Raw genomic sequence first — 26,666 nt, 5'->3', positions numbered from 1 at the left:
AGGAGGAGCCTGGCGCCGCCATTTTCCTGCAGCTGCCTGTCCCTTTTGCCCTGCCCGGCTTCAGCTGACCAGGGAGGGGGTGGGCTGAGCTGAGGCGGGGGCAGGGGAGTGCCCGATATCGTGCCTGACCCCGCGGGTGACAAGAGCCGGTTCTTTCCGGGCTGGGTGGCAGCGCGCGGCCCTGAGCCCCGCCCCAGGCCGGCAGGCGGAGAAGGAGCCGGTGGGGGTAGGGGGGTGGGGGTCCTCCGGCGCTTGGGGGTCCAAGTCCCCGCCGGCTGCCGAGCGGGAGGGGTGGCGGAGGAGCCGCAGAGATGTCCGGCCAGAGCTTGACGGACCGAATCACCGCCGCCCAACACAGTGTCACCGGCTCCGCCGTGTCCAAGACAGTATGCAAGGCCACGACCCACGAGATCATGGGGCCCAAGAAAAAGCACCTGGACTGTGAGTGAAGCCGACCGCTGCCCCCGCGACCCGCGTCCTTCTCCCCATCTCTTTTCTTCCCCGCTTCAGCTGCCTCTTCCCTCCCTGCGTCTTCTCTGGCGCGGCGGGTCCTGTGCTCATCCGAGCTGTGTTCTTTTTGCTTCCATCACACCTGCCTTCACGGCTTCCGTTCCCTGTCTAAAAATCCCTGACAAGCCACTCCCCTCCAGGTTCCTAGGGGACCCTGGTTTCTCTGCCCGGTGCTCCGCGATACACATTACAGCCGGCCAACTTGCCTCTCCACCTAGCCCCTCACCTCCCGGCCTCCTCTGTCTGCTGTAGCCTTCTACTCTTTCTTCCCACCCGTCCCGTGCTGCCTAGCCGCCCTCTCCTGAGCGTCTCCCCGCTTGCTCCCGGCCTCACCGCCCTATTGTTTCCCCACTAGCCTTCTTCGGGTTTCCGTAAACGCCCGGTTCCGTGGGCCAGGATCCCTGTTTCTCCGCAACCCTGAGGGCCGCCTCCCTTGAAGTGATTCCCACTTCCTTTGCTCCACTAGCCTCTTCTGTCCCTTCCTTTCCCGGTTTTCTCGTCTACCTTCCCCCCACCCCCCGCCCTTTGGGTTACCTTTCTTTGCCTCTGTATCTTAACTTAAGTTCCTTCGTCTCATTGTAAATATCATACTCAATATCCGACTTTTTTCCCCTGACTACTTTCTTCGTGGGCGTGAAAGTAAAGGGATTCTGTTGGTGTGGGGAAAGCTTTGTGGAACGCCGGGATTTTTAATCACTTCTGGTGGGGTTTAATCATTGTATTTTCATGCTTTTGACTGGGATAATTTGTGAATGTCAGTCACCCCCCCCCCCGCTTTTCTTTTTTCTAATGGGGATATGGAAAAGGGTTTGCTGATTTTGGTATCAGTTCCTAGAGCTGTTAAGCCTGGCGGTTTGAATTCAGAAGCTTGAGTGAAGCGTAGACTATTGGAATTCAAAATAGATTAATAATCAAATCTACAAATAACATACATCCTTTAAAAAACTGGTAAAAAGATATTTGGTGATGCTTGAGTTTGGACTCCGTTTTAATTTTTGCTGGTTATCTTTTGAGGAACTAGTTTTTCTTACACGCATGATATTACACCATTCACTAAGCTACAATTACTAGAGCTAACTCCTCCCAACTTTTTCCAAACCTGGAAGCCACCTGTAATATCCTCCTTTTTTATTCCACTCCTTTACCTCAAGGTACAAAGATCAGTGGATTACTCAAGCTTTGACTCAATGGAGCTTTGACTTGAAACTTTTCAGGGAAACATAGGGAAAAAGGCATTGTAATAGATAAGTTCCTTTTTTAAATGGCTACTGGACACATAAGCCTGACTGACTTCATCCTACGTGAAAGTTACTTTGCTTTACTGTTTGAAGCAAGAGTGAGCATGTCCTGAAAGGGAATTCACTGACGGGAGTCCTGTTTTGAGTTCTCGTTTGGACTTTGGCCGTAAGGTTTGCGCTTTTTAAAAAAATGTACAAAATGTGAATTCTTCCAAGATACTTTGCTCATGAATTACTGTTAGAACAAGTTACTGCTACAGACAAACCCATTATTCATTGTGACTTACTCCTTCCTTGTGGAAAAGTTTAAAAAAGCATCATTATTGCTTGGTTCTTCTTTTGATGTGCGGTTCATGGAGGCTGCTTGTTAACTATCAATCCTTGACTGTTTTTAAAGAGTTCAGAATATATTTAAATGATGACACATTTATAAATGGAAAATTCTTTTAAATACATTATGAAGCCGTTAAGTACCTCTTTTGATTGTCTGATATTTGGAGTAGACATTTCTACTGTTTACTTCTCTTCAAATGACTACTTGGCTTGCTCTACCCAATCTATGGTTTGCCCTAACACTGTTAATTCTTTTGTTAGGTTGGTTTTGTTGTTTGTTTGTTTTTGGCGTTGAAGAAACTACTTGTGACTTTGTGAACTGTTATCCTCATCTCTCCCTTCAAAATGATAAATTATAACACGAATAGATACCACTTTTAAAAGTCTTTTTAAAGGTTCTTGTCTTATTTCAAATGTTGCAGTTCTAACACATTGTGGAAAAGGTCAGAAAATAGGCTAGGTAAATTTAGGAGAGTGAGACTTGCTTGTGGTTTTATGAATGTTAGCCTTTTCTCTTGTAATGGAAGCTGCTGCAGATAAGAACTGGGATTAAGTTTGGTATATGGATAATCTCACATTTGTAGTCTTTTTCTCTACCACTGCTGTGTTTATAAATTCCCATTTAGAACCTGAATATTCCTGGTAATGTTTGATTTTTTAAAAAAATCTGTATGAATAAGGAGCCACTTACTCTATGAGGTTTTTAAAATACTATTTTTAAAATACAATTTTTTAAAAATACTATTTTCTTTATATTGTTGTTTAAAACACCCTTATAACCAGTTCCACTAATGGAATAAATTTAAGTCTGACCAATGAGTGGTTTTTGTAAACACCTTCTTCCCCCACACACTTTAACATACTTTGAGGAAATTGAAAAGGCTTTCACAAACAGTTCTGGGTTTTGACATCATGGACTTTTAAGTCTTTAATGTAGATACAATTTTTCCTCTTTTAGGAATTTTTCTTTCAAGTGAAGGCTTAGTTCTCTTGCGCCTTTTAATATACTGAGAAACTGTTGCCTAATTAGTTGACCCTAATGAAAATGATTTCATTTTTTAAATATTAGTATTTAACAAAAATATGCTTAAGACTGCTTTTTCCTATAAACCTTTAGAGTGTGGAGGTGGTTTCTGTGTACTTCGCCAAAATCTGTCTATATTAGGAAATGATGATTGTAATCCATGAATTATGGCTTAATTCATACTACATTGTATACTTGTTTAAGAAAGAGCTTTTGCTTTGCTTATAGGGGTCAGTAGATAATAATGTTAAGTAGTGTCCCTAGTATGAAAAGAGTTGTCAAACCTGAAACATATTTTTGAAACTAAACATGGTTTGCATTTAATTTCAGGCCTCTAATGGCCATAATCAAGATAGAAGAATAGCAGCCTTGTGTTTGAAGGACTTCAGTTTGCCAGGCACTTATTAACCATTATCTAATTTAATCCTTTCTCATAGCTATGGGAGAGGCAAGTCATATGCATAGAAGATCATCTCTAACTAAATTTAAAGAGGGTATAGAATACTTAAAACATTATTGGTTGAAGTACAGACAGAACAGAGGTTTTTTTGTTTGTTTGTTTTTGTTATTTTGTGTTTTTTTTTTTGCGGTACGCAGGCCTCTCACTGCTGTGGCCTCTCCTGTTGCGGAGCCCAGGCTCCGGACCCGCAGGCTCAGCGGCCATGGCTCACGGGCCCAGCCGCTCCGCGGCATGTGGGATCCTCCCAGACCGGAGCACGAACCCGTGTCCCCTGCATCGGCAGGTGGACTCTGAACCACTGTGCCACCAGGGAAGCCCAGAACAGAGTTTTAAAATTTATAAATTCTTAAAGTAAAAACATTCTTACCTGATTTCACAACCTTTACTCTTGTTTTTTTGACAAGAACACTTTTTTCTATACTTGTTTACTTTCCTTGGACATTTATGTTGGGGCATGTTTCACTGAGATGAAATATTATGTTAATGGCTCTAATGTTTTCACTTTTATATCCATATTTTTTACAGTTAATTTCAAGGGACACTTCATTCCAGCCACCATCTGCCTTACATTCTGTATAACAAAATCAAGATCATGTTCTTATTAAGTATCCGTTATAAGCATATCTCTAAGGTAGATACAGTGTGGGTATTTGTGTGTTGTGTAATGGCTCTAGACTCTGCCTAATTTTAATTGTGGAAACATATATTTTTTTTTAAGTAAGAATTTGTGAATGTTTTGAATATGTAGAGGGTGGAATTTGTATTTGGGTAAGTGGTTTGTATAACCACTGAAAATACATATAAAATATTGACATGCACCCAAAATAATTATCTTTCTAAGCAAATTATTGATTTTTAATGTCTTAGTTAATGATATCCAATGGGTGCTTAGTTTGCGTATTGTCAAGAATATATCTGGTAACTGGGATCTGATTTGAAAGAAGGTACCTGTGAGGAAGATAGTAAGTAGAAGATCTGCCCCTAGATGGCGCTTGTTTAGAAATAAGGTAACTGGGGCTTTCCAAATGGACAATTATTTCATAGTTATGTTTGGGCTTACTGTTCTTTCCCATAAGAATTTATCGTATGATTTATATTTTCATTTTCATTAGTTGACCTATTCTGTCCCTTACTACTTTAATAGTTCTGAAATACAAAAAAAAATGGTAATTGAGTCATCAAAGTGGTAATAGCAAGATTTGACTACTTATGTCAAATGTAGGAGGTATATAGTAGAACTCCACAAATATAAGTTTTTCCTCCTTGACATATTTAGTTATGTTTCTGAATAGTATGTATTTTAAAAGAGCAACCTGAAGAGAATTTTACCTATAGCCATGTCGGTAGCTGCCTTATTTCTAACTAGCAAATTAATTCTAAAATTTCTTTGTAAAGTAATTAGGCTTCACTGGTGGACTTGTTACTTTAAGAAATACTGTTTAGACTTTATTCATCTATTTTTTATCCTTGTAGCAGTGCTTTTTATGTTTATATATTTTATATATCTGAATAATTTTTAAAGATGTCTTAGAATTTAATTTCAACGGAAAAGAAGTGAAACTTCACTATGAAGTGACATGCTTTTTTTCCTCTTATTTGAGTTGTAAAGCACTTGTATGATATTTAATTAGATGTTTTATTTTTTTAACTTTTTTAAGCTCTTCCACTTTACTTTTTAAATTTAAAAAATATTTATTTATTATTTATTTTTGGCTGTGTTGGGTCTTCATTGCTGTGTGCGGGCTTTTCTCTAGTTGCAGTGAGTGGGGGCTGTTCTTCGTTGCGGTGTGTGGGCTTCTTGTTGTGCTGGCTTGTTGAGGAGCATGGGCTCTAGGCATGCGGGATTCAGTAGTTGCGGCACCTGGGCTCAGTAGTTGTGGCTTGCGGGCTCTAGAGCACAGGCTCAGTAGTTGTGGCACACGGGCCCAGCTGCTCTGCGGCATGTGGGATCTTCCCGGACCAGGGCTCGAACTTGTGTTCCCTGCATTGGCAGGTGGATTCTTAACCACTGCACCACCAGGGAAGTCCCTATTTTTTTTTTTTTTTTAGCCGTGCGGCACAGCTTGAGGGATCTTAGTTTCCTGATCAGGGATTGAACCCGTGCCTCCTTTAGTGGAAGCGTGGAGCCCTAACCATTGGACCGCCAGGGAATTCCCTAGATTTTTCTTTTTAATTAATTTATTTTTATTTTTGGCTGTGTTGGGTCTTCATTTCTGTGCAACGGCTTTCTCTAGTTGTGGCAAGCGGGGGCTACACTTCATTGCGGTGCGCGGGCCTCTCACTGTTGTGGCCTCTCTTGTTGCAGAGCACAGGCTCCAGACGCGCAGGCTCAGTACTTGTGGCTCACGGGCCCAGTTGCTCTGCGGCATGTGGGATCCTCCCAGACCAGGGCTCGAACCCGTGTCCCCTGCATTAGCAGGCAGACTTTCAACCACTGTGCCACCAGGGAAGCCCCCCCCCCAGATGTTTTAAAAATACATTGTTTAATTTATTTTAACTAATCAGAATTGCTTTAATTTAAATAATGTGAAAGTTCACCAATTTGTTTAAAATAATTGATTTTAATTAGTCATCAGAGTTGCTTTAATTTGAATAAAATACTTTATTTTGACTCTGATTATCATTTAGAATATTTAATGTGAAAGTTCACCCTAATACATAGAAAGTCTCTTCTGTTTTCTTCAGTTTCAAAGTGCTTAGTTCCGTGATTTTGCCCTTAAAGTCAAAGAAGCAAGTAAAATAAACTTAAAGACTTCTTGGCAAGAGGTTAGAGCCCTACCAAGAAGAAGTAGGGTTAGATTTTCAAAGTAAAGGCTTAATATTTGCTTTTCCCGTTCTTTTGGTGGCTGAAGTGGCATTTCCGTTACTTTGTGTTCTGTCTCAGTATGTTCCCAGTTAAATGGCTTTATATATTTCTCTAGAGAATTGAAATTTTTGGATTTGATCTTTCAGAATTTTGTGTATTCACTGTGTATATGGTTCTCTTCATGGAGAATTGTTTGTAGGCAGTTACAATTTACTAATATTCCTTTAAAAGGGAATTTTAATGAACTTAAACCTCTGTATTAAAAATTATGTTAAGAATTGTAATTTGCCAGGTTATCAGAATATTAAGGATTTCTCAAGTTACATTAGAACATAGTGGCAATACTCACAGCTAGACGTGTTTTTTGTGTTTATGCCTAGGTTGTGTTTATATTTATTTAACAAATGTTTATGCTTACTTTGTGCTGGGCACTCACATTACTGAACACTTTGCATTTATAAACTTGTTTATTCCTTTCAACAACTTTGTGAGAGATTTTATTATTATTATTTTTAAAGTTATTTATTTATTTTTGGCTGCGTTGGGTCTTCGTTGCTGCGTGCAGACTTTCGCTAGTTGCAGCGAGTGGGGGCTACTCTCTGTTGCAGTACGTGGGCTTCTCATTGCAGTGGCTTCTCTTGTTGCAGAGCATGGGCTCTAGGCGTGCGGGCTTCAGTAGTTGTGGCATGTTGGCTCGCTCAGTCGTTGCGGCTCATGAGCTCTAGAGCACAGGCTCAGTAGTAGTTGCTCTGCAGCATGTGGAATCTTCCTGGACCAGGACTCGAACCTGTGTCCCCTACATTGGCAGGCGGATTCTTAACCACTGTGCCACCAGCGAAGTCCAAGAGATTTTATTATTATCACCATTTTACTGAAGAGGAGACTAAGGCACTGAGTTTAGTAATTTGCCCAAGGTCACATTGCCAGGAAGAAGAGAACTGGGATTTGAACCCAGGTAGTCTAGCATCAGGTCTGGTTTTCACTTTAGTGTAACTTTTTATGTAATGATTTTCTATTCTAGAGAATGAATAGACTATGTTTATCTATTCATGGCTGTTTCTTAAAGTGTGGTCGGGGGATTCCTGGGAGTCCCCAAGACCCCTTCAGCGTATTTGTGAAATCGAAATTATATTCATATGCTGAGACATTATTTTCCTTTTCCATTTTCATTCTTCCACTATTGTACAGTGGAGTTTTCCAGAGGCTATGTGTTACTGCAACAAATTGAATGTAGTAGCAGATATGAAAATCTAACTGTTTTCTATTAAGCCAGATAGTAAAGAGTTTTGGAAAAAAATGTGAAACAATGCCACTGTTCTAAATTTTGGTTTTGGAAAATACAATTATTTTTTATGAATAATGCTAACATATGATGAATTTTATTATTTTAAAATGAATTAATATTTAAAAATTTCTCAGTTTTAATTTCTAACACAGTAAATACCAATAGAGAAAAACCACATAAGCAAAAGCTCTTTGGGGTCTTCAATTTTTAAGATTGTAAAGGTTCTGAGACTAAAAAAATGCAACTCTAAGGAAGGGTGTTTAGAAGAGGGGAGAAAAGAATACTCAGAGAGAAACTAGATGTAAGTGGTCCTTTAAATTCTCAGAGTAATTTTGATTTGATTTGATGGGTAACAGTGGGCCAATCATTGTAGGACTGAGGAAGAGATGTGACGTGCTCTTTTGATTATGTCATACTGTTGAGTAGATTGGAAAGAATGTGCTGTGTGACTTGGAAAGGAGACTTCTGGGGGGCAAAAAGAGTCTCTAACAGTAATAATGTAATTTTTCCTAAAAGGCCTTGATAGAGTCCATCATTAATTGAGACTCTTGATCTATTTTTCCTCACTTGTTTTGTTTTGTTTTAAATATATCTAAGCTATTTCTTTTCAGCCAAGCAGGTTAGGTACCAGTTGAACCAAAATAAGTTCTTGACCCTCAAACTGTTAGCCAGCCTTTGCAAATCCCATTCCTTGGACACAAAATACCTTCACCTCTGTCAGTACAGATGCATCCTTCCTTTTAAACCTTCTTTAAACTAACTTGCTTTTGTTAACATTCACCTTTACAGTAACCTCTTCCTAAAGACGTTACTGAATAACTCCCCCTGGTTCTGTCAGTCCAACATTATTATCACCATTTAAAGTTTACATATATATATATTTTTTTTTATTAAACTGTACTCAGTATTATGCTTTTATGTATATATTGGGTTCATGTGTGTTTTCTCTGTGAATAGGAGCTGTTCTTTTTTGTACTGTTCTATGTCTCTTCTCAAAGTACCTAATCAGTGGCCCTTTGGGTGCCCAGTAAGTACTGAATGATTACACATAATCTCCCGTCACAGCTCAGGCTATTCCATGAACAATGTATGGACACACTGTAGAGATCTATTCCAGTAGATATTTTAATAATGTTTTTATGGCCATTATCTTAGTTGCAGTGAATGGTAATCACCTGGTTACAAAATTATATATGAAGTCGTTCAGTAGCATTGATAAAAAAGATTATAACAAATTGCTATGGCACCTATGAGGCATTGAGGTTTAGTTTTGTTTAGGTATTATGTGGTTTTTCCAAAGTATTGTTATAGCAAAGAAAAAAAGTTTCTTGGTTACATTTATACAGTTTGAAAACTATATTCAAATGCATGTTTTTTGAGGATATGGTCTTAAAAGTAGAAATTAATTTTAAGAATTAAACAGGGTACCAGAATTAGATTTGAAATGTTTATCAGAGCTGCTTCCTTGTACAACTCTAGGAGGTGCTGATCACATTATAATCTATGTGCAGGGTGCCTCCAGTATATAACTGTATGGCAGCCTCACTTTAGGATAAAGTACACTTAATAGATAATGTCAAAATGCAAAAGAAAAGAAATGACTGTTTTAGAATTAAGCCTTGTGAGGTATGAAGCAAAGGTTGGAGTAGTAGTAGTGATGGCCTAAAGTACACGTAATAGGTAACGTCAAGATGCAAAAGAAAAGAAATGACCGTTTTAGAACGAAGCCTTGTAGGGTAAGCAAAGGTTGGAGTGCTAAGTAGTGATGGCCATGATAGTAAGACCACTAAATCCAGATCATCAGTTCATTCCAGGGGCTGGTAGGAGTTGCTGCAAGTCTTCTCTGAATGCTTGGAATTCCAGCAGTGATTTCTGAAATGGTGCTGGTATTTATAGTCATAAACTTAGTACTTGAAAGCTTGCTAGGGGCCCTGATTTTACTCAAGGGACATTTCTTTCAAGTAGTGGTTGAGGAAGCTAGATACGCTTTCCAAACTTCTTCCCTCACTAAAGATTGCAGGTATACTTTACAGGTGACTTCATAGGGTATACTCAGTTGCTGTATTTTAATGTACATGTTTCTGCTGATTATAGATCTCCTCATGTGATTTATAAGCTCTGAGAGCAAGGGTCATGGTGTGTGTGTGTGTATGTATGTTAAAATTTTTATGTGCTGGTTATAGAGTTAGTTATCCTGTGGAAGCTTGAGAAATACAAATGTAACATTTTAAGTACATCTAATATGCAAAAATCTTATCGTAATTCAAGTATATACCAAAAAGTAAATAGGGTGGTATTCACACCGGAGAGGATTTGCAGACCTTTTTGGTGTATTAGAAACAGTTGTTTGCAGAAATTTATTATCATGCATGGTATTGACTGATTTGAGATATTGTCATTTAATCCAAAGCTAATGTGAAAAGGGGGATTGTGAGGCAAAGTGATTTTTCTAATGCAATTTTTAAATTGAGATGTAGTTCACATAACATAAAATATATTCACAGTGTTGTGTGCAACCATCTCCAGTATCTAATAACAGAACGTTTCCCCCCACCCCAAAAAGAAACCACCTATCTGTTAGCAATCACTCCCCCATCTCTCCACCCTCATTCCTTGGCAACCAGTAATCTACTTTCTGTCTATGGATTTTCCTATTCTGGACATTTCATATGAGTAGAATCATACAATACATGGCCTTTCATGTCTGGCTTCTTTCACTTAGCATAATGTTTTCAAGGTTTATTTATGTTGTAGCATGTAACAACACTTCATTCTTTTTATAACCTAGTAATATTCCCTTGTATGGATATACCACATTTTGCTCATTCATCCATTGATGGACACTTGGGTTGTTTATCCCTTTAAATCCAGGAAGAATAGTATTGCTTTGAACATCTGTATAGAAGTGTTTGTGTTAACATGTGTTTTCAGTTCTCTTGGGTATGTACAAAGGAGAAGAATTTCTGGGTCATATGGTGGTTATATGTTAACTTTTTGAGGAATTACTAGACTGTTTTCCACAGCAGCTGCACCATTTTACATTCCCAACAACAATGTATAAAGGTTTCAGTTTCTCCGTATTTTTGCTAACACTTGTTATTTTCAGGGTATTTAAAAATTTTTTTTTTCATCGTAGTCATCCTAGTTAAATATATATATATATAGTATATATCATGATTTTGGTTTGCATTTCCCTAATGACTAATGATGTTAAACATCTTGTTAATGATGTTGAGCTTATTGACCCTTTGTATATCTTTGAAAAAATGTCTATTCAGATCCTTTGCCCATTTTAAATTTGGTTCTTTATTATTTGGAATGCTAGAAGAGTTCTTTACATATTCTGGATACTAGATCCTTATATGACTTGAAAATATTTTTCCCATCCTGTGTCTTGTCTTTCCACTTTTTTGATAGTGTTCCCCCTGCCCTTTTAAAAATCAAAGTATAGTTGATTTACAATATTATATTAGTTCCACGTATACAACATAGTGATTCATAATTTTTTAAATAAATGATAGTGTCCTTTGATGCACAAAAGTTTTTAATTTTGAAGTTCAGTTTGTCTATATTTTCTTTGAATATTTGTGCTTTTGGTATAATATCTTAAGAAACCATTGGCTAATCCAAGGTTACACAGATTTACACCTCACCTACTCCTAAGAGTTTTAGCTCTTTTAGGTTTGATCAGCTTTGAGTTAATTTTTATATATGGTGTGTGGACACAAGGTGATGTTAAGGAAAATGAAGGATATTTGAGTTTTTCCCCTTCTTTTGAGGTTTACATGGGGTACAACTCTGCTACCTCTGTGTAATGTGGAAATAGAGATTAGTGAGGGAGAAAAAATTTTCCTTGATGGCATTCTCCAGTACTGGTAATAGTTCATTGACTATGGAAAATTCAAGTCAAACATTTTTCAACTGAATGGACTAATTAATCTAATCCAACAACCTTTTTTTTTTTTTTAGGTTCTTGGGATAGTTTAAATGTGTGAAGAGATAATACATAGTTGCATGAGTGTCCATAAGCAGTAATTTTTGTCTATACAGAATGGTGTGTATGTTTCCATAGTATCTTGTACTTCTCCATAATGACTTGTACTACTTTTTTTTATTGGAGTAAAATTGCTTTACAATGTTGTATTAGTTTTTGCTGTACAATGAAGTGAATCAGCTATATGTATACCTATATCCCCCCTCTTGGACCTCCCTCCCACCCCGCCATCCCACCCATCTAGGTCGTTACAGAGCATGGAGCTGAGCTCTCTGTGCTATACAGCAGGTTCCCACTAGCTATCTATTTTACACTTGGTAATGTATTTATGTCAAACCTAATCTCCCAATTCATCCCACCCTCCACTTCCCACCCTGTGTCCACATGTCTGTTCTCTATGTCTACATCTCTATTCCTGCCCTACAAATAGGTTCATGTGTACCATTTTTCTAGATTCCACATATATACGTTAATATACGATATTTGTTTTTCTCCTTCTGGCTTACTTCACTCTGTATGACAGACACTAGGTCCATCTACATCTCTAGAAATGACCCAGTTTCATTTCTTTTTATGGCTGAGTAATATTCCATTGTATATATGTACCACATCTTCTTTATCCATTCATCTGTTGTTGGACATTTAGGTTGTTTCCATGTCCTGGCTATTGTAAATAGTGCTGCAGTGGACATTGGGGTACGTATAGCTTCTATAATTATAAGTGTTTACAGAAAACCCTTGTGTGTCGTCTTTACTGTGCTAAATAGAGCATATAGCAAGTATGTAATAAAAAGATGCTGAAAGAATGAAGGAGGGATGAAATTTCCATGAGGGGTTTCTAATGTGTTATCAAAGAACGTTTTAGGATTTTTTCCATAAAGGAAGAGAAAGATTACTGTAGGGGTAATGCCTTTGCTATAAGTAGTAGTTGTTTGTTTAAACTTCTTTCTGTTTCCATGATGAAGTAAATTTTTATTCTTTATTGGTTGAAAATGTGAGGAATTATGGAAGTTAAGAAGTAACTTTCCAGAGTTAGATTATATAAAATTAGGGTAGTTTGACACACTTAAAATATTATTTATTCCAGGACCTACTTAATATTGGTATATTTGATTTCAAATGTTTCTTCTGTTTTTGTTTTCTTTTTTCCCCCTGTTATTATGAGTATTATTTGCTAATGTATGGTTGTTGTAAGTGAATTCCAGGCAGTCTTTGATTTTAGACTTTGTGTTACCTGTGATAGTTCACACCTGATAGCAGAATGCTATAGGCCTTATTTGCTAAATGCTTGTGTTTTTTGTTATAAGATATTGGCAAAACTTGTAAAGTGCAAAGAAAGATAGAAATGAAGTATATGTCTTTAATAGGCTATAATGAACTGGATGTTGACCTTGATTGGCTTCTTTCTACTACCTACTTCACCTATGCCCTTTTTGTCTGTGGTGAATTGCTTATGGAAATCCAAATTAATTTTTTTTGAATGTGTAATGTAGATAAATCTTAATTCATTTGTGTACCTACAGACTCAAGAGCTTATTTTGTGTGACTTTATATTTCTTGGAGAAGGCCTGAGTGGAAAAAAGAGAATTATAAGAGCAAATCTTTTTTTAAAATTTCATGTTATTTTAGTAAAATTATCTAGGAAACTGTATTAAAATCTTTTGCTTGTTCTATGAGCAAGAATATGGGGTGAAAGTTCTGAGATTGAGTTCTGTTGAATTGAACAGTGCTGGCAAAACCCCTGGTTAGAAGCATTAAATGGGGTGCTGAGGAAAAGTGATCAAGGCCTAGAAAGTAATGTAAAAATGAATGGCACTTAATCGTTACTCTAAAAGGAACATGAGATCTGATGTTGAAAATGTGTAAACAAATAATTGTAATAATTGAGATAAATGCGTAATATTATTTACATAAAGTATCAAAGTAGGGGCTGGAGTAATTTTGAAGGAGTTAATGACAGCTTCGTAGGGGAGGTAACAAGAATTTTAAGAATGAACAGTGATTTGCCAGATGGACAAAGGGATTCCTCCTAAATAGATTAGCACATTTAGGGACACAGAGGCAAGAAAGCATTTTGATGTGTTTGGGGAAAACTTTAAGTAGTGCTGTATGGTGGAATGTAAAGTGTTAATGAGAGTAAGAGGGAGATGAGGTTGGAGAGAGAGCCCTTAAATGTCTTGTAAGGACAGGAGTTATCTTGATAGACTCCGGTCTCTCCTCCCCAGATTCTGATTTTAGGATCCCCTTTCCTCCCATTTATTAGCTGCTTTCCTAGCTTTAGATGCCAGTGTTACGGAACTGGAGGAACTGCTTTCCTTTTTCCTGGTAATTTGTGGCAGGGTTATTGAAAGGGAAGGAAGATAGGAATCTACAATCCTGTTGCCGTTTGTGCAGGGGGCTAGATGAGCTTTGGCACCTGAAGTTGTACTTCTGAATGTTGTTATACGTGGTGGTTTGGCTCACTGAGTAAATAAAATCAGGTACACTGATCTCATGGCTTTTGTGGGCTTGGGTGCAAGTGAAGTTTTTTTGAGTTCCAAATTTATGAATGAACTTAAACACAAACTATCTTATCATCTGACGATGGTCAGCGTGAAGAGGAAAAGTTTGATAAGATTCTTGGGGGCATGTTTGATTTATGTGGTTTAACAATTGATATCAATTTATCTACAAAGGATACATTAATTATTAGTTTCTTTAGGCTTTTAAAGCCTGATTTCTACCAAACAAGACTTTATTAGTCTAGTGGAAATTAATATACTCATTAGCAATTGCATATTGAGTGTCTATTATATAAACAAGTTACCATGTTGAGATTATTGAGAAATCTAAAACTGAAATTGCTGATCATGTCCTCAGTCTAGTAAGGAAGATGACATATACAGATAGTTGTATTACCAGGCAGTGTGAGATAAGCTCAGATCAGATGTCATTGAAAATTAGAGGAGAGAGAGAGATAACTGCTTTCGATAAGGGGGAGAAATGGACCTTAAATGATAATTAGGGAGGAGCAGTAGGCATTTCAGCTGGAGGAAAGAGCATTGAGCAAACATTTGTAGATAGGAAAGCTGGAACTGTGCTTGGGGAACAAAGCAATCTGTTTAACTTGAGATGGTAAATGGGGTGCTTTGAGGCCAGAGGAAGGACAGGTTAGGCGTAAGGAGAGAGATAGTTGGAGCAATTGTCTGAGGTGAGATTGTGGAGGGAGTATGGATTTTAATCATATGACCTTCAGATATATCTCATTTCCTGGTAGCTTTTGGCTGCTGTAGGTAAAGTTGAACCATAGTTAGAGCTGATTTTCAAAGTTGCGCACTATGTTTTCTGCTGCCAGTGTTAAAATAGGGAAGGCAAGAAGTTTTGCTCATCTTGAAGCTGAGAATGAGATTTTATATCTCATATTAACTTGGTTATAGACTGTATTAATAGTGGCAATATCTAAGGCTTTGGGGATTTCTGAGTATATAGATTGCACAGGAATGAATTATTGAAGAAGTCTTCTAAACAGTAATAATATATTCCTAATTTTGATCTGAAGATAGAGATTTTATTAAAGTTTAAGGAAACTCAGTCTTCAGTGTTGCACAAAATCTGATCAGATCAGTTTTTTTTTAAGGACACAACCTGCATGGTGGGGATAATAGCTCAGATTTAAAGAATCCTTTCTGTCTTAAGCACTTGACATGCATGAACACAGTTAATCTTCATTAAAAAACCTATTGAATATGTAGTCTTATTAGCTCTATTATACAGCTACATAAAGGAAACATTATTAATAAAAGGAAATAGAGAATAAATTTAGCACTTAAATGGCAATGAAGAACCTTGAGTGGAAGTCAGGCAATCTGGGGAATCTCTTAGCTCACAGAGAACTTTTAGGGAATGGGATATAGTTAGGAGAAAGCCTTTCTTTGAGAAATATAATTTCTGTAAATATGTAAGATTACATTTGGAAACAGCAACTTCTCATACTTCTTATGCTTTTAGAGGAATAAGCCTGAACTGGAGTGTGGTGTGCTGGCCCCAGCTCCATATGACCTTAGGAAAATCCCTTACTCACTTAAATTGCTTATTTTCTAAATTGCCTCCCTGCTCTGTTGTTCTGTGATGCTATATTTGTGCCCCTTTAGCTTTTTTGTTCTTGGCTTGGTGCTTTGGAAACTAAGATTAAGGATGGTTTCTTTATGAGCTTTTGCTTCATTCTCCATTAATTAGAGTAGCTCACCTACCAATATATCATCTTTCCTTGAAAAACAATTTTAACTTAAATATTTTACTGTCATTGGGAGGGAGGGGCAGCATTGTTTTCTGTGACTTTGTTTTAGGAGAAAATGGCCAACAAAAATGTGAATTTTCTTCTATCTTATTAAAAATACGTGAATTATGTAAAATATTAACATACTTGATAATAAAATACTTCCTATTAGCCTTTCCAACCATGTTTCAAATGCTTTCTTTTCTGAATTTTTCACTTAAGTCAGCCAGGTTGACCACAGGATGTTTATCTTCCTTTCATGTTTGCCCCCTTGGGGCACTTATGTTTGAGTTGGATGCCCTTATTTGGTGAGGGAGAACAGGACCCTTCTCCCCTCTTCCCCCTTCCCTGGTTGGTCAGATTAGCCATATCTGTCAAGCCTTCAGTAGCAGTTGTAATCAAATTGCTCCTCTATCCCTCTGCAGAGGCATTTTCTTTTTTCTGTTTTCTTTTTCGTCGTCTTCTTTTTCTTTCTTTTTTTTTTTTTTTAACTCAGAGCATCTTGAGCCTGTTTATTTCTCCTGAAAACAGGGACTCTGCTTTGTCTTGGTATCCCCAATACCCAGAATATAATGAATGCCTGGTGCATAATAATATCTTAGTAAATATTTAATAAATCTTTGATGAAGATAATGGACTTAATATACTGGGCTGGTTAATGAACTATTTAGTCAACAGTTTTTTGTTTTATTTTTTAAATGTGAATTTCCTGGACAGAATCTTTATTGCAAATATTCAGATATGATCTTGGTCTTTAGCTAGTTGGTTCACCTGATAAGTTCATAGTGTTCATGCTAGGATTATGAGTTTGATACCTGAAAAGCGGCGATGGTGGTGGTCCCTTAACTACTGCCACAGACTAAATGATGTACACTGGTGATTATCTTGCTTTTGTTGGCTGTTGGTTATAATGGGAGATCAGTTGACTGTATATAATGGAGCATCACGAATCCATCCCCTTGTGTTCATTTGCACAGTAATTTAAAATTATTTGGTTAAGTGATGAATTTGTGAATTAATGCCTTATACCTTATTTTTATCACTTATTTTAATCTCATAGAACCATAGAAATTAAGCGTTATTTTTGTTTCAAAGATTATTTATTTGTTGGGGAGACTGTTTCTTGAAGTATATGTATACTATGGATATATATTGTGGATGGGGGTTGCATATGTCTACTTATTAATGCTGGAACTTGTAATAGACCAACACTGCATCCGTTTTTCCGAGTATAGCTGCCTACTCTTTTTTGGCCTGCAACCTTTTGTGTTCTTAGGGCCACCACTAAGAGAAGATCAGGGAATTCCCTGGCAGTCCAGGTTTAGGACTCCACGCTCTCACTGGTGAGGGCCCGGGTTCAGTCAGGGAGCTAAAATCCCACAGGCCGTGCAGCGCAGCCAAAAAAAAAAAAAAAGTTTTACTTGCAGGTATATGTATGTGTAGTTAGTTTTGAGTTAACTTGTCAAATACAGTGTGAGCTGTCTTTCTTTTTGGCAGTCTTTTTACCTTTTGTAACTTTAAGTAAGTAACTTATTGATATCATTTAGAATAATCTTTAGTTGTATACAATATGAATTATACCTAGGAAACTTGTTTAATATTTGTTGGTATCTTTTTTAACTGCTAAGTTTGTCTTCAGGTAGCATTTTTGGGAGGGAGGGGCAAGATTTTGGAAATGTGTAGCATTTATATTAGGTGAGTAGAAAACAAAACATCTCACTAATTGCAGTTACTAGCTTTATTTCAGATGAGATGTTGTAGGGAAATGGGTCTACTTTTGATTTATAAGGCCAGTGTGAAGATTAATTGGTATAAATACGAAATTGAATGGATTGCTCTACAGTGAATTTGTTTTTAAGAACTGCATATCCAAGAGGGTTACAGGATAGCTGCGTTTGATCTCTTGGTATGAAACTCAGGGAGGCAAGATCTGGTTTGTTCTTTACATGATCACGTTGTCTTCAGTTTTCAGATCTGGAAGATATAACCACATTATCCTTATTCCCATTTGTACATTTCTTTTTAGAAGTAACACCAGCTTTTCAATGACTGAGAAGTTAAGGTTTAGCAGGCGGTATTTCCTTTTTTATTTTTCTTTTCTCAGCATTAACTTTTGTAACTTTTCACAGAACTATGTAATTGTGTATTAGTTATCAGGTTTGGAATTTGTGTTAGGTATTAATTCAGTATGAGATTTTAGACATGGTATGGTATAAACCCTCCTTTATTTTTTATTTATTTATGTATTTATTTTTGCGGTACACGGGCCTCTCGCTGTTGTGGCCTCTCCTAATGCAGAGCACAGGCTCTGGATGCGCAGGCTCAGCCGCCATGGCTAACGGGCCCAGCCGCTCCGCGGCATGTGGGATCTTCCCAGACCGGGGCACGAACCCGTGTCCCCTGCATTGGCAGGCGGACTCTCAAACACTGCGCCACCAGGGAAGCCCAACCCTCCTTTATTTTTGTTCTTCATATTCTTGCAAAATGTTTTGAATTGGCAACCTAGAGTGGACCAAGGCATTATTTGCAGGTGATTTCTGTAGCACATCCCAGAAACACTGCATAAACATAGCTGAGTGGCAGTAAACAACAACCATAAGTACTGACTTAAAAATCAGTTACAGAAAAGAAATTAGTTACAGAGTTACAACTGGCAGCTAAGTTAGAAAGCTATTGATATTTATAAAGCAGCTGAGGAGGCTGAGACACTCCTTGCTTAACTGCTGGGAGAAAACTGTTTCTTCCGATCTGGAGCTGGAAAAGTTTTTAAGACAAGCTTAAGCTGCTTCCTGTCCTTGGGCTTGTAGACTTAACCTAGAAGTGCCTTTTCTTTGACTTTCTTCATCAGAGTTAGGTTTTCCTAACTTAGCCAGTGACCAACCAGAAGGTATGGTAGTTTTTGAGGCCCTTTTTAACATAGTTTACCTCTTCTCCTATTACTTAGAATTGGGAATGATAACATCTCTGGCAGATGACTGGAAAACTGCCTTATGTGTTCCTCTCATGTAAAATCATGTAAGCCCTACTCACTTAAAATCTGGTGAGTTGACTTTGTTTTGTAATATTCTTGGCTTTTTAAACCTTGCTTATAAATTAAGGCTTGCAGTTTCTGAGTCACTTGGAGATGGGGATGCCAAAACTCTTTAAACCCATTCCTTGTGAACTTTAGTTGAATGATATGGTTCCTTCCTTACACCCTGTCAACTTCAGTTTATTGTAGTCAGAATGAAAACGAGGATGCTAATGAGCAGAATACACTATACTAGTTAAGAGGTGGTTACTGTCTGTACTAGTAATTAGATTTGTGAGGGCTAAAAAGAAATGTGTGAATTTTAGAATAATTAGAGAAGGTGAAGACAAGACTCAAACCATGTGAAATGAAGAGAGAGAGAATTGAGAGGAAAATATGTATATACCTTCATCCATTCCTCTAGTGGAAAATACTCTTAAAGATTCTAATTCCAGCACAGCTACTAGTTTGTGTTACTTTAGGTAGGCAAGGTAAGCAAGTATTTAAATCTTTACAATGGAAATAACAAAGCATCCCTTGCCTTGTCACAAGGCTATTGTAATACAAAATCAAAAGACTAAGGATGTGAAAGAACTTTGTTATAAAGTATGAAGAAATCCCTATGTATAAAGATTTTGCCCGTCTTACAATCCAGTGCATGTAACTGGTTAACACTTCTCAGTGGAAGAAGTTGGGCTTTATAAACATTCTGAAGAAGGTTTTGCAGATGTCCTTGAGTTTGAGGTGGTTTCATAGTACTGTATTGGAAAAGTGATAGAGGAATATAGTCTACTAAAATGAGGGAAAACTCACCAGTAAAATATGATACTAAGTAAAATGAATGATATCTAATATTTAATCGTGCTTTAAAGCTTGTAAAGTACTCTAAATATGTTGTCTTACAGTTTATATTGTTGTGAAAATTAATTACTGCTATCCCTGTTTTTAAAATGGTGAAATTGAAACTGAGTGGCTAATTAACATGCTTGAAGTCATAATGGTAAAATAGTGAATCTAGAATTTGGTTCTGGATCCTTTGGTTATTCTGATGTCACTTCATCCTGTTACAGTACAGTCCTAGCACATGGAAGTGGATTCAGCCATGCCTGGGAGTGTTGGAAGGAGAGCCTAGAGCAGAATTTTAGTGATTGGTGGAATTAGCATCCCCATTACTGTTCGATGCATTTTGGAAATGAATAGCACTTAGGATAGACTGTCAAATAAGTGGAGTCAGAGAAGAGCTCTAATAGGGAGAAATGAACTTTAAAGGAATAGAAAGAACTAAAAACAGACGTGCCTTCTCCTCACTGGCCAATTGCAGTCATTCTGGAAGGTATCCAATATAGCAGGGTCCTCCTGGCCTAGCAGGACGCGGGCGGCACAGCAGGAGGTGAGTGGTGGAAGAGCAAGCAAAACTTCATCTGCCGCTCCCCATCGCTCGCATTACCGCCTGAACCATCCACCCCCACCCCCACCCCCACCCCACCCCTCTGCCTTCAGTGGGAAAAATTGTCTTTAGGCAAGGATCATAGCCTAAAAATAGTAGTCTTCAAAGTAGTAGCATTTTAGTTGGGTAGAGGGCTACTTGGGGAGCCTTTGTCACTGCAGCAAAAGGGAAATTGGTGAAAGGGTGGTATTGTAAATTGAAGGGAGAAAGGTGGTTAAATTTTCCCTGCTACTTGTCTGGACCATTTAAGATTTGTGTTACCTTACCGTAACAAATCAAGTGAAAGATACATTCTTTCAAATTTGAGGAACTCTTCAGATATCCATCCACAGACAGAATGTGGATTTTGAAAATATATGTGATATTATCTATCTACCTAAATATAGATACTTACATGAAAGAATCAACTGTTTTTCTTAGTCTTTTATTATTAGCGTTATTGAAGTTGGTACATAAAAGCAGAACTAAATTAAAACCCACTGTAAGTACTATGTACAATATATGTTGTGTTAAATTAATTGTTTCCAAATTCTCTAGCAGCAGAGATCTGTTTATCAAAATGTCTTGTATTGAGAAATACTTAAAGCCTATATTTAGGGGAAATAAATCCGTAACTAACTGTGTAGAATAAGTTGTGATCCTGTCAACTTTTAATAGAAGAGCTAATCGGTTGATGACTTTTAAACAGCTCAAATAACTTTATTTTAGAATTTAAATAAATGTACCAAATTCCTTCCCTATTCTCCTGCATAGTTCTGAAAAAGTGTTGTTTTCAGATCAACAAACAATTTTTAATGGCCAAAGCTTGGATTTTTAGATTCAAACTGGTGTTTTTTTCTTTGATATTATTGCATAATTTACATGGAATTTTTAAGTTAAAAAAGTAATATCTTCAATTTTGACATCTTATAAAGCAGATTTTTATCTCAGAAGATATTACGCCTTTCAAGAAAGTCATTTGTCATGAAATTTTCAGCTTTTTTTTCTTTTATGCTGAGAAATAGGCAAACATGGGTTATAGTGAATTTTATAAGAACAGTTGTATGGTTACGAAATGTGTGAGAATGGAGATCTTTTGGCTGAAATACTCCGAGTGATTATTTTTTCCTGTAGAAACTTAAAGGCTCAAGTTTAAACTTACTAGGAAAAATACTTTGGCTTTAGTTTATTGGGATTTGTTAATAATATATTGATTACTCACATTTTTCACTTAGCATTATTTCAAAATTTAAAGCCATGTAGGTGGGTTATTGTTTGGTGCTTACTATTTTTGGTTATGTCTGTCATTACTGTTTACATCAGTTTGAAAAAAGGTTTTCAGAAATGGCATTCACTTTGTTACCCACTAGCTTTGAGGGGTCTCTTGATGCCTACTTCATGAACTGTAGTAGATGGCTGGTACCATTTTGACTCACTGAAGGTGAACGTATTGCTTTGATTTAATTGTGAAATGTGTGAATAAATGAGATTTCCACTGTCTCTACTTAACTACATAAAACTAGAGGCTTTGCAGAATCAACAAGATTGCTGTTCAGCATAACTTTGGTTTGGTAAGGGTGAAGCACACATAGGTGATGTAGAATGAATGGAATGCCTCCGTACTTCCCTACTATGTGGAAGATGGTAATTAATCATGGTGGTCAGTTCCATAGGCCTCCAAGCCACTGGTGACACCCTACCATTGTTGCTGTTAATTTTTAGAAGTCTGTTTATGCAAGACTCCTGATTATCATGTATAAATAGCAACCTCCCCCAAGCACCTGCCCCATTCTTCTTAAGGGCTAACAAATCCTTAGCACTTCTCACCATCTGACATGTTTTTGTTCATTTGTTTATTGATTGTCTCTCCCACTAGTATATAAGCTTCATGATGGCAGGAACTTTGTCCACTATTGTGTATTTCTAACTCGTCAGACTATTTGGCATATTATAGTATGCAGTGAGTATTTTAGAAGAAATGGGATTTCTGTTTGTTTGTACTGAAGTTTGCAAAGTTGTGGGAAGATGGAATATAAAGATTCTATTGTTCTAATTGCATTGGGGACATGAAATTTGTGTTTTCTGGGTGAGTAGACTTTGGCACCGAGGCTAACTGCAATTTGTTATTCCCTCTGTCCAGGCAGATTTAAATTCTTAAGAGAAGCCATTAAAATTCTTTTGGATTCCTACTTTTTAGGCGTGGGGTTGGCTGTTACTGAATAACATTAACCTAGCTATGGGGAGGACTTTTTGTCTCTTATTCTCTCTTCCCTCTGGATCTTAGAGTGGAGAAATGGACTTTTGTTTCACCTATAACTCTACAAGTATTTATACTATCATATCAACACATGTACAAGGAATCATGCCACACGTTGTGGAAGATAAAAGGAAACAAAAGATTCCTGAATTTATTTTAAAAAAGCAAAGAATGAATCTTGATCACTTAAAACAAAAATGGTGGGACAGTCAGGTTACAGTTAAGATTATGTTCCTGTTTTTTAAGCAAAAGATATTTTTGGACATAGAGGTGAAAATTTCTAGTATTTCCAATTCCCCAGAGAAGAAACTTGAGAATCATTTGCCTAGAGGTTTTTGTTGGGGATGAGAGGACAAAATAGAATGGTGTAGCCCTCAGAGAAAGAAAAATGCAAAATATACTAGGAGTAGATGGTGATTGTCTATTAATTCCTTAGCTACATGTAGACTTTTATTAGGTCACTTATAACTAGAGTGACATATGGTTTATATTCCAAACTGGGTCACTTTCAAGAGTGAAAGTATATGCTATCTGAAGTATATGCTATCTGAATGGAACACTGGGACAACAGGTGTAAACCAGGACTGTTCCAGGAAAATCAGGGCACTGATCGCCCCTTACTAATAACATACTTTCCTACAGATTTAGTCCCAGTTATTTGAACCTCTCCACATAATTTTTTTCTCCTTTAGAGAACTCTGATCTGCACTCATAGAATCTCTCAAGCTTTGGTTCCTTTTTCCTGGTCTCAGTGGAATGAAAAGAATTTGTTCCATATTTTCTGCAGCCCTGGACTCTTCTGGTTTACAGCATTGGTGGAGGTAAGTACAGAACTTGTAATGTATTGTTAGTTGACCTTGTATTTTGCTTAGGAAATCAGGTTTTGTGTGTTTCTGATCCAGTGTTCGATTGTTTTTGAGAATCCTGGTTATATCTCCTTAACTGGGCTGATGAACTATTATTAAGTTCCTAGAATGTAGTACGAAGAGAATTTGTAATTTTGGCATTTACTCTTAAATTACTCAATCTGTACTTTGTTTTCTTTTCTACAGGTGGGATTGTAATTCTGAAACTTCAGATCTTCAGAGAAGGGAAGGAGAATGCCTTGTGCTTGTACCATAGACATGTGATTTTTTTTTTTTAAGTTGGAACACTGTAATGTTTTTATTTTGTTTAAATAAATTTTTTTATTCTTATATTAAGCGATGTGTTTTTATTCTATTAAGTAACTTTTTATTGTTACCTTACATTATCTGGTAAATTAAACATTAATACAGAAGTAATAGTTAACCTCTGAGGTAGTGCTTACCAAAATGTGATTCTCCTCACCTCTAAGATCTTATTTGGAATCTGGGTTGGGACTAAACTTGTCTAGGTTTGGAAATTACGTGGAATCCTAAGCAGTCTCAAAATTAAGGGGTCTGTTTATAGGTAAGCTTGAACCCTTGTCTGTTCTTGCCAGTCCTGTTGTTTCTCTGTACAGTCTCCCACCTAGTGGTAGGAATGCAGAATACACCACAACACCATGGAGAAAGCTTTAGGTTTTCAGACTTTTTCATATTAAGAATGCTTTTACATAGTAGGCTAAAACATTTTGATAGTGGCGGTGGGGGGGGGGGGTGGGTGGAAAACGACCATTTCACTTGAGAAAGAAGGTAGTGGCAGTGAATTCTGAGAGTATTCCAGGAGTATATGTTTCTCTGTGTAGCACTTTCATGACTTAAACTTTCTTCTGCTCTTGTTGTAAGACTTTTATGTATGACAGATTGCGATGAATAAATAATAATAGATAATTTTAAGAGACAGGTTGAGCTGATTTGAAGAAGATGCTTGGTGTGTGATTAAAATTTTACGGCAACTATGTGATGATTCCATTAACTAAAACAATTTATTTTGAACTTTTAAAATTAAAGTATGGACGACTCAGCAAACTTGACTTGTGTTAGTCTGTGACATAAGAGCTAAATTTCAGTGAAATATTAATGTAGAATACCTTAGGGTTGGCTTTGTTTACCTAGTTCCATCTGAATTCTTTCTTCTCTTAGGAATTCCCTTTTTAGTTCTACTTCTTTCTTCTGCTACAGATGTAAAGGAGGTCAGTCCTTTCTCTTCTATTGGTTTTTAAAGTGTTCTGAAGGCACTGAACACTTCCTAAATCTGTTGTTTTTAATTCCTCTTACTAAAAAAATTGATTTCTTTTGGTGGCCTCCATAAGCACCTGAAATTAGCACTGATGGAGGTGTTTTCAGGTTAATATCTTCTTCAAAAAAACTTTGTTTAAAATAAACAGAAGACCAGGTAATGAGAGAATTTGTGAAGATTTATAGCAGCTTTTCTGTTGAATAGTTTCTAAGGGGGAAAAAAACCTCTCCTTTTACATGGTGATTAAAAAAAAAAAACAGTTAAAGAAAAACTTACCGCTCAATAACCAGGTTAAAAATAACTATACTATCATACTATTAATATAACTATACTAATATATGATTATCAAATTGTAGAGTTATCTTTACATTTCTTAGTTTTCACGTGTGAATTCTTAGTCCATTCATTTTGCAGAAAACACGGTGACAGAAATAGCATATCTAGTTGTGCTAACAGATTGATTTTTCCTACAGCTGCAACTTGTTTCTTTTTAGTAAGATGGGAGTTTGCCTTACTTTCTTTATGGGTTCTGGAGATTCCTCAAGACTCACCTACCATGGTGAGAGATTGAGCTTGTATTCAAAATATTGGCCTACCTCTGCAAGAGTGGCTGCCGAATTTCCAGCTGTTACACCATGCAACGCTTGTACTTTTACCACCTCTTCCTCATATTCTTGAGGAAATAAAGGGACATGTCAGTGCTGTCCTTTCAACCATTGATCATAATATGCTCCAAAGGGTCTGGAATGAATTACAGTACAGGATTGGTGTTGGCTGTGTGACATAAGAGGTGCTTACTGAAATTTGTGAAATTATGGAAATAACAGTGATATAGTTCTGTTACATATTGGTTTTAACTACATGTTCATATATAACTTAATTGCTGAGTAATTTTGAAAGTGTTCAGTTCTTTTTGCATCATCCCATATTTGGGCAAATACACTATATATCAGAAAATATATCTATGATTTTAAAAAATGGAATCTTACTCTGCATTGTTCTTTAACATTTTTTTAAAAAATAAATCTATCTTTATTTATTTTTGGCCACGTTGGGTCTTTGTTACTGTGCACGGGCTTTCTCTAGTTGTGGCAAGTTGTGGCTACACTTTGTTGCGGTGCGCGGGCTTCTCTTTGCGGTGGCTTCTCTTGTTGCAGAGCACAGGCTCTAGGTGCGGGGTCGTCAGTAGTTGTGGCACGCGGACTTAGTTGATCTGCGGCATGTGGGATCTTCCTGGGCCAGGGCTCGAACCCGTGTTCCCTGCATTGGCAGGCGGATTCTTAACCACTGTGCCACCAGGGAAGTCCCTTTAACATGGTTTTGATATAATATACTGTGAGCGTTTTCCCCACTCAGCTTTTCTTGCCATGTATTTGTTGGCCTCATAGTATTTCACTGTCAGACTGCTGCCATTTAATGAGGTATTGCTCCATTATTGGACGTGTCCACCCACATTGTGATTTAGGTATCCTAGCGTCATAGTACTTTTATCAAAGCCTTTTAGATACTTTTGTCATTTCTTTTTAGTACTTTGGATGCTCCTTTCTCTCCTCTTTTCAAATTAATTCAATCCTTATTACTTGTACTGAGCATTCTATATTTTGTGTCTTTCCCTAGTTTTAATTTTAACATCCAACTAAAATGTTGGTTAGATTTATTCCTTAAGGTATAAGTCAGTCTGTGAAGACTGTATTTTTGAGTGAATTCTAATGGAAGTTATGTTAAAGTGTAACATGTTTCTCACAGAGGATCCCACAAACTTTAAAGATAAAATTATAACAGTTACATCTTAATTTGGACCGTGTTTTGTGACCCCTTACACAAAAAATTGAATGGAGTAAGGTGTAAGACTGTTCATTTTGTTTCCCAGACATCTTTTGGCTGAGGTCTGATTTCAGCTTGCATGTTTTCTAAACACTTTCACAC

The 26,666-nt window shown here is 37.2% G+C and overlaps 1 protein-coding gene across 3 annotated transcripts in view; it reads left to right on the top strand.

Annotated features, from left to right (window-relative positions):
• The first annotated feature begins 90 nt into the window (after window positions 1-90).
• The window catches only part of PICALM (phosphatidylinositol binding clathrin assembly protein), a 146,476-nt gene continuing 119,900 nt past the window's right edge, over window positions 91-26,666 (top strand). The window contains exon 1 of one of the 3 annotated variants that reach the window (XM_089914170.1): window positions 91-441. In XM_089914170.1, the coding sequence (XP_089770296.1) occupies window positions 312-441 (130 nt within the window). In that variant the 5' untranslated portion in view covers window positions 91-311. The remainder of the gene's footprint in view (window positions 442-26,666) is intronic. The other 2 variants (XM_022594026.3, XM_022594029.3) reach the window with 2 other exon arrangements.

The sequence above is a fragment of the Delphinapterus leucas genome, chromosome 7 (genome assembly GCF_059928025.1).
Source record: "Delphinapterus leucas isolate spDelLeu-1000000601 "Yukka" chromosome 7, BTC_Dleu_Yukka2, whole genome shotgun sequence".
NCBI classification, from domain to species: Eukaryota; Metazoa; Chordata; class Mammalia; order Artiodactyla; family Monodontidae; genus Delphinapterus; species Delphinapterus leucas.
This window is presented reverse-complemented; position numbering and strand designations above follow the sequence as displayed.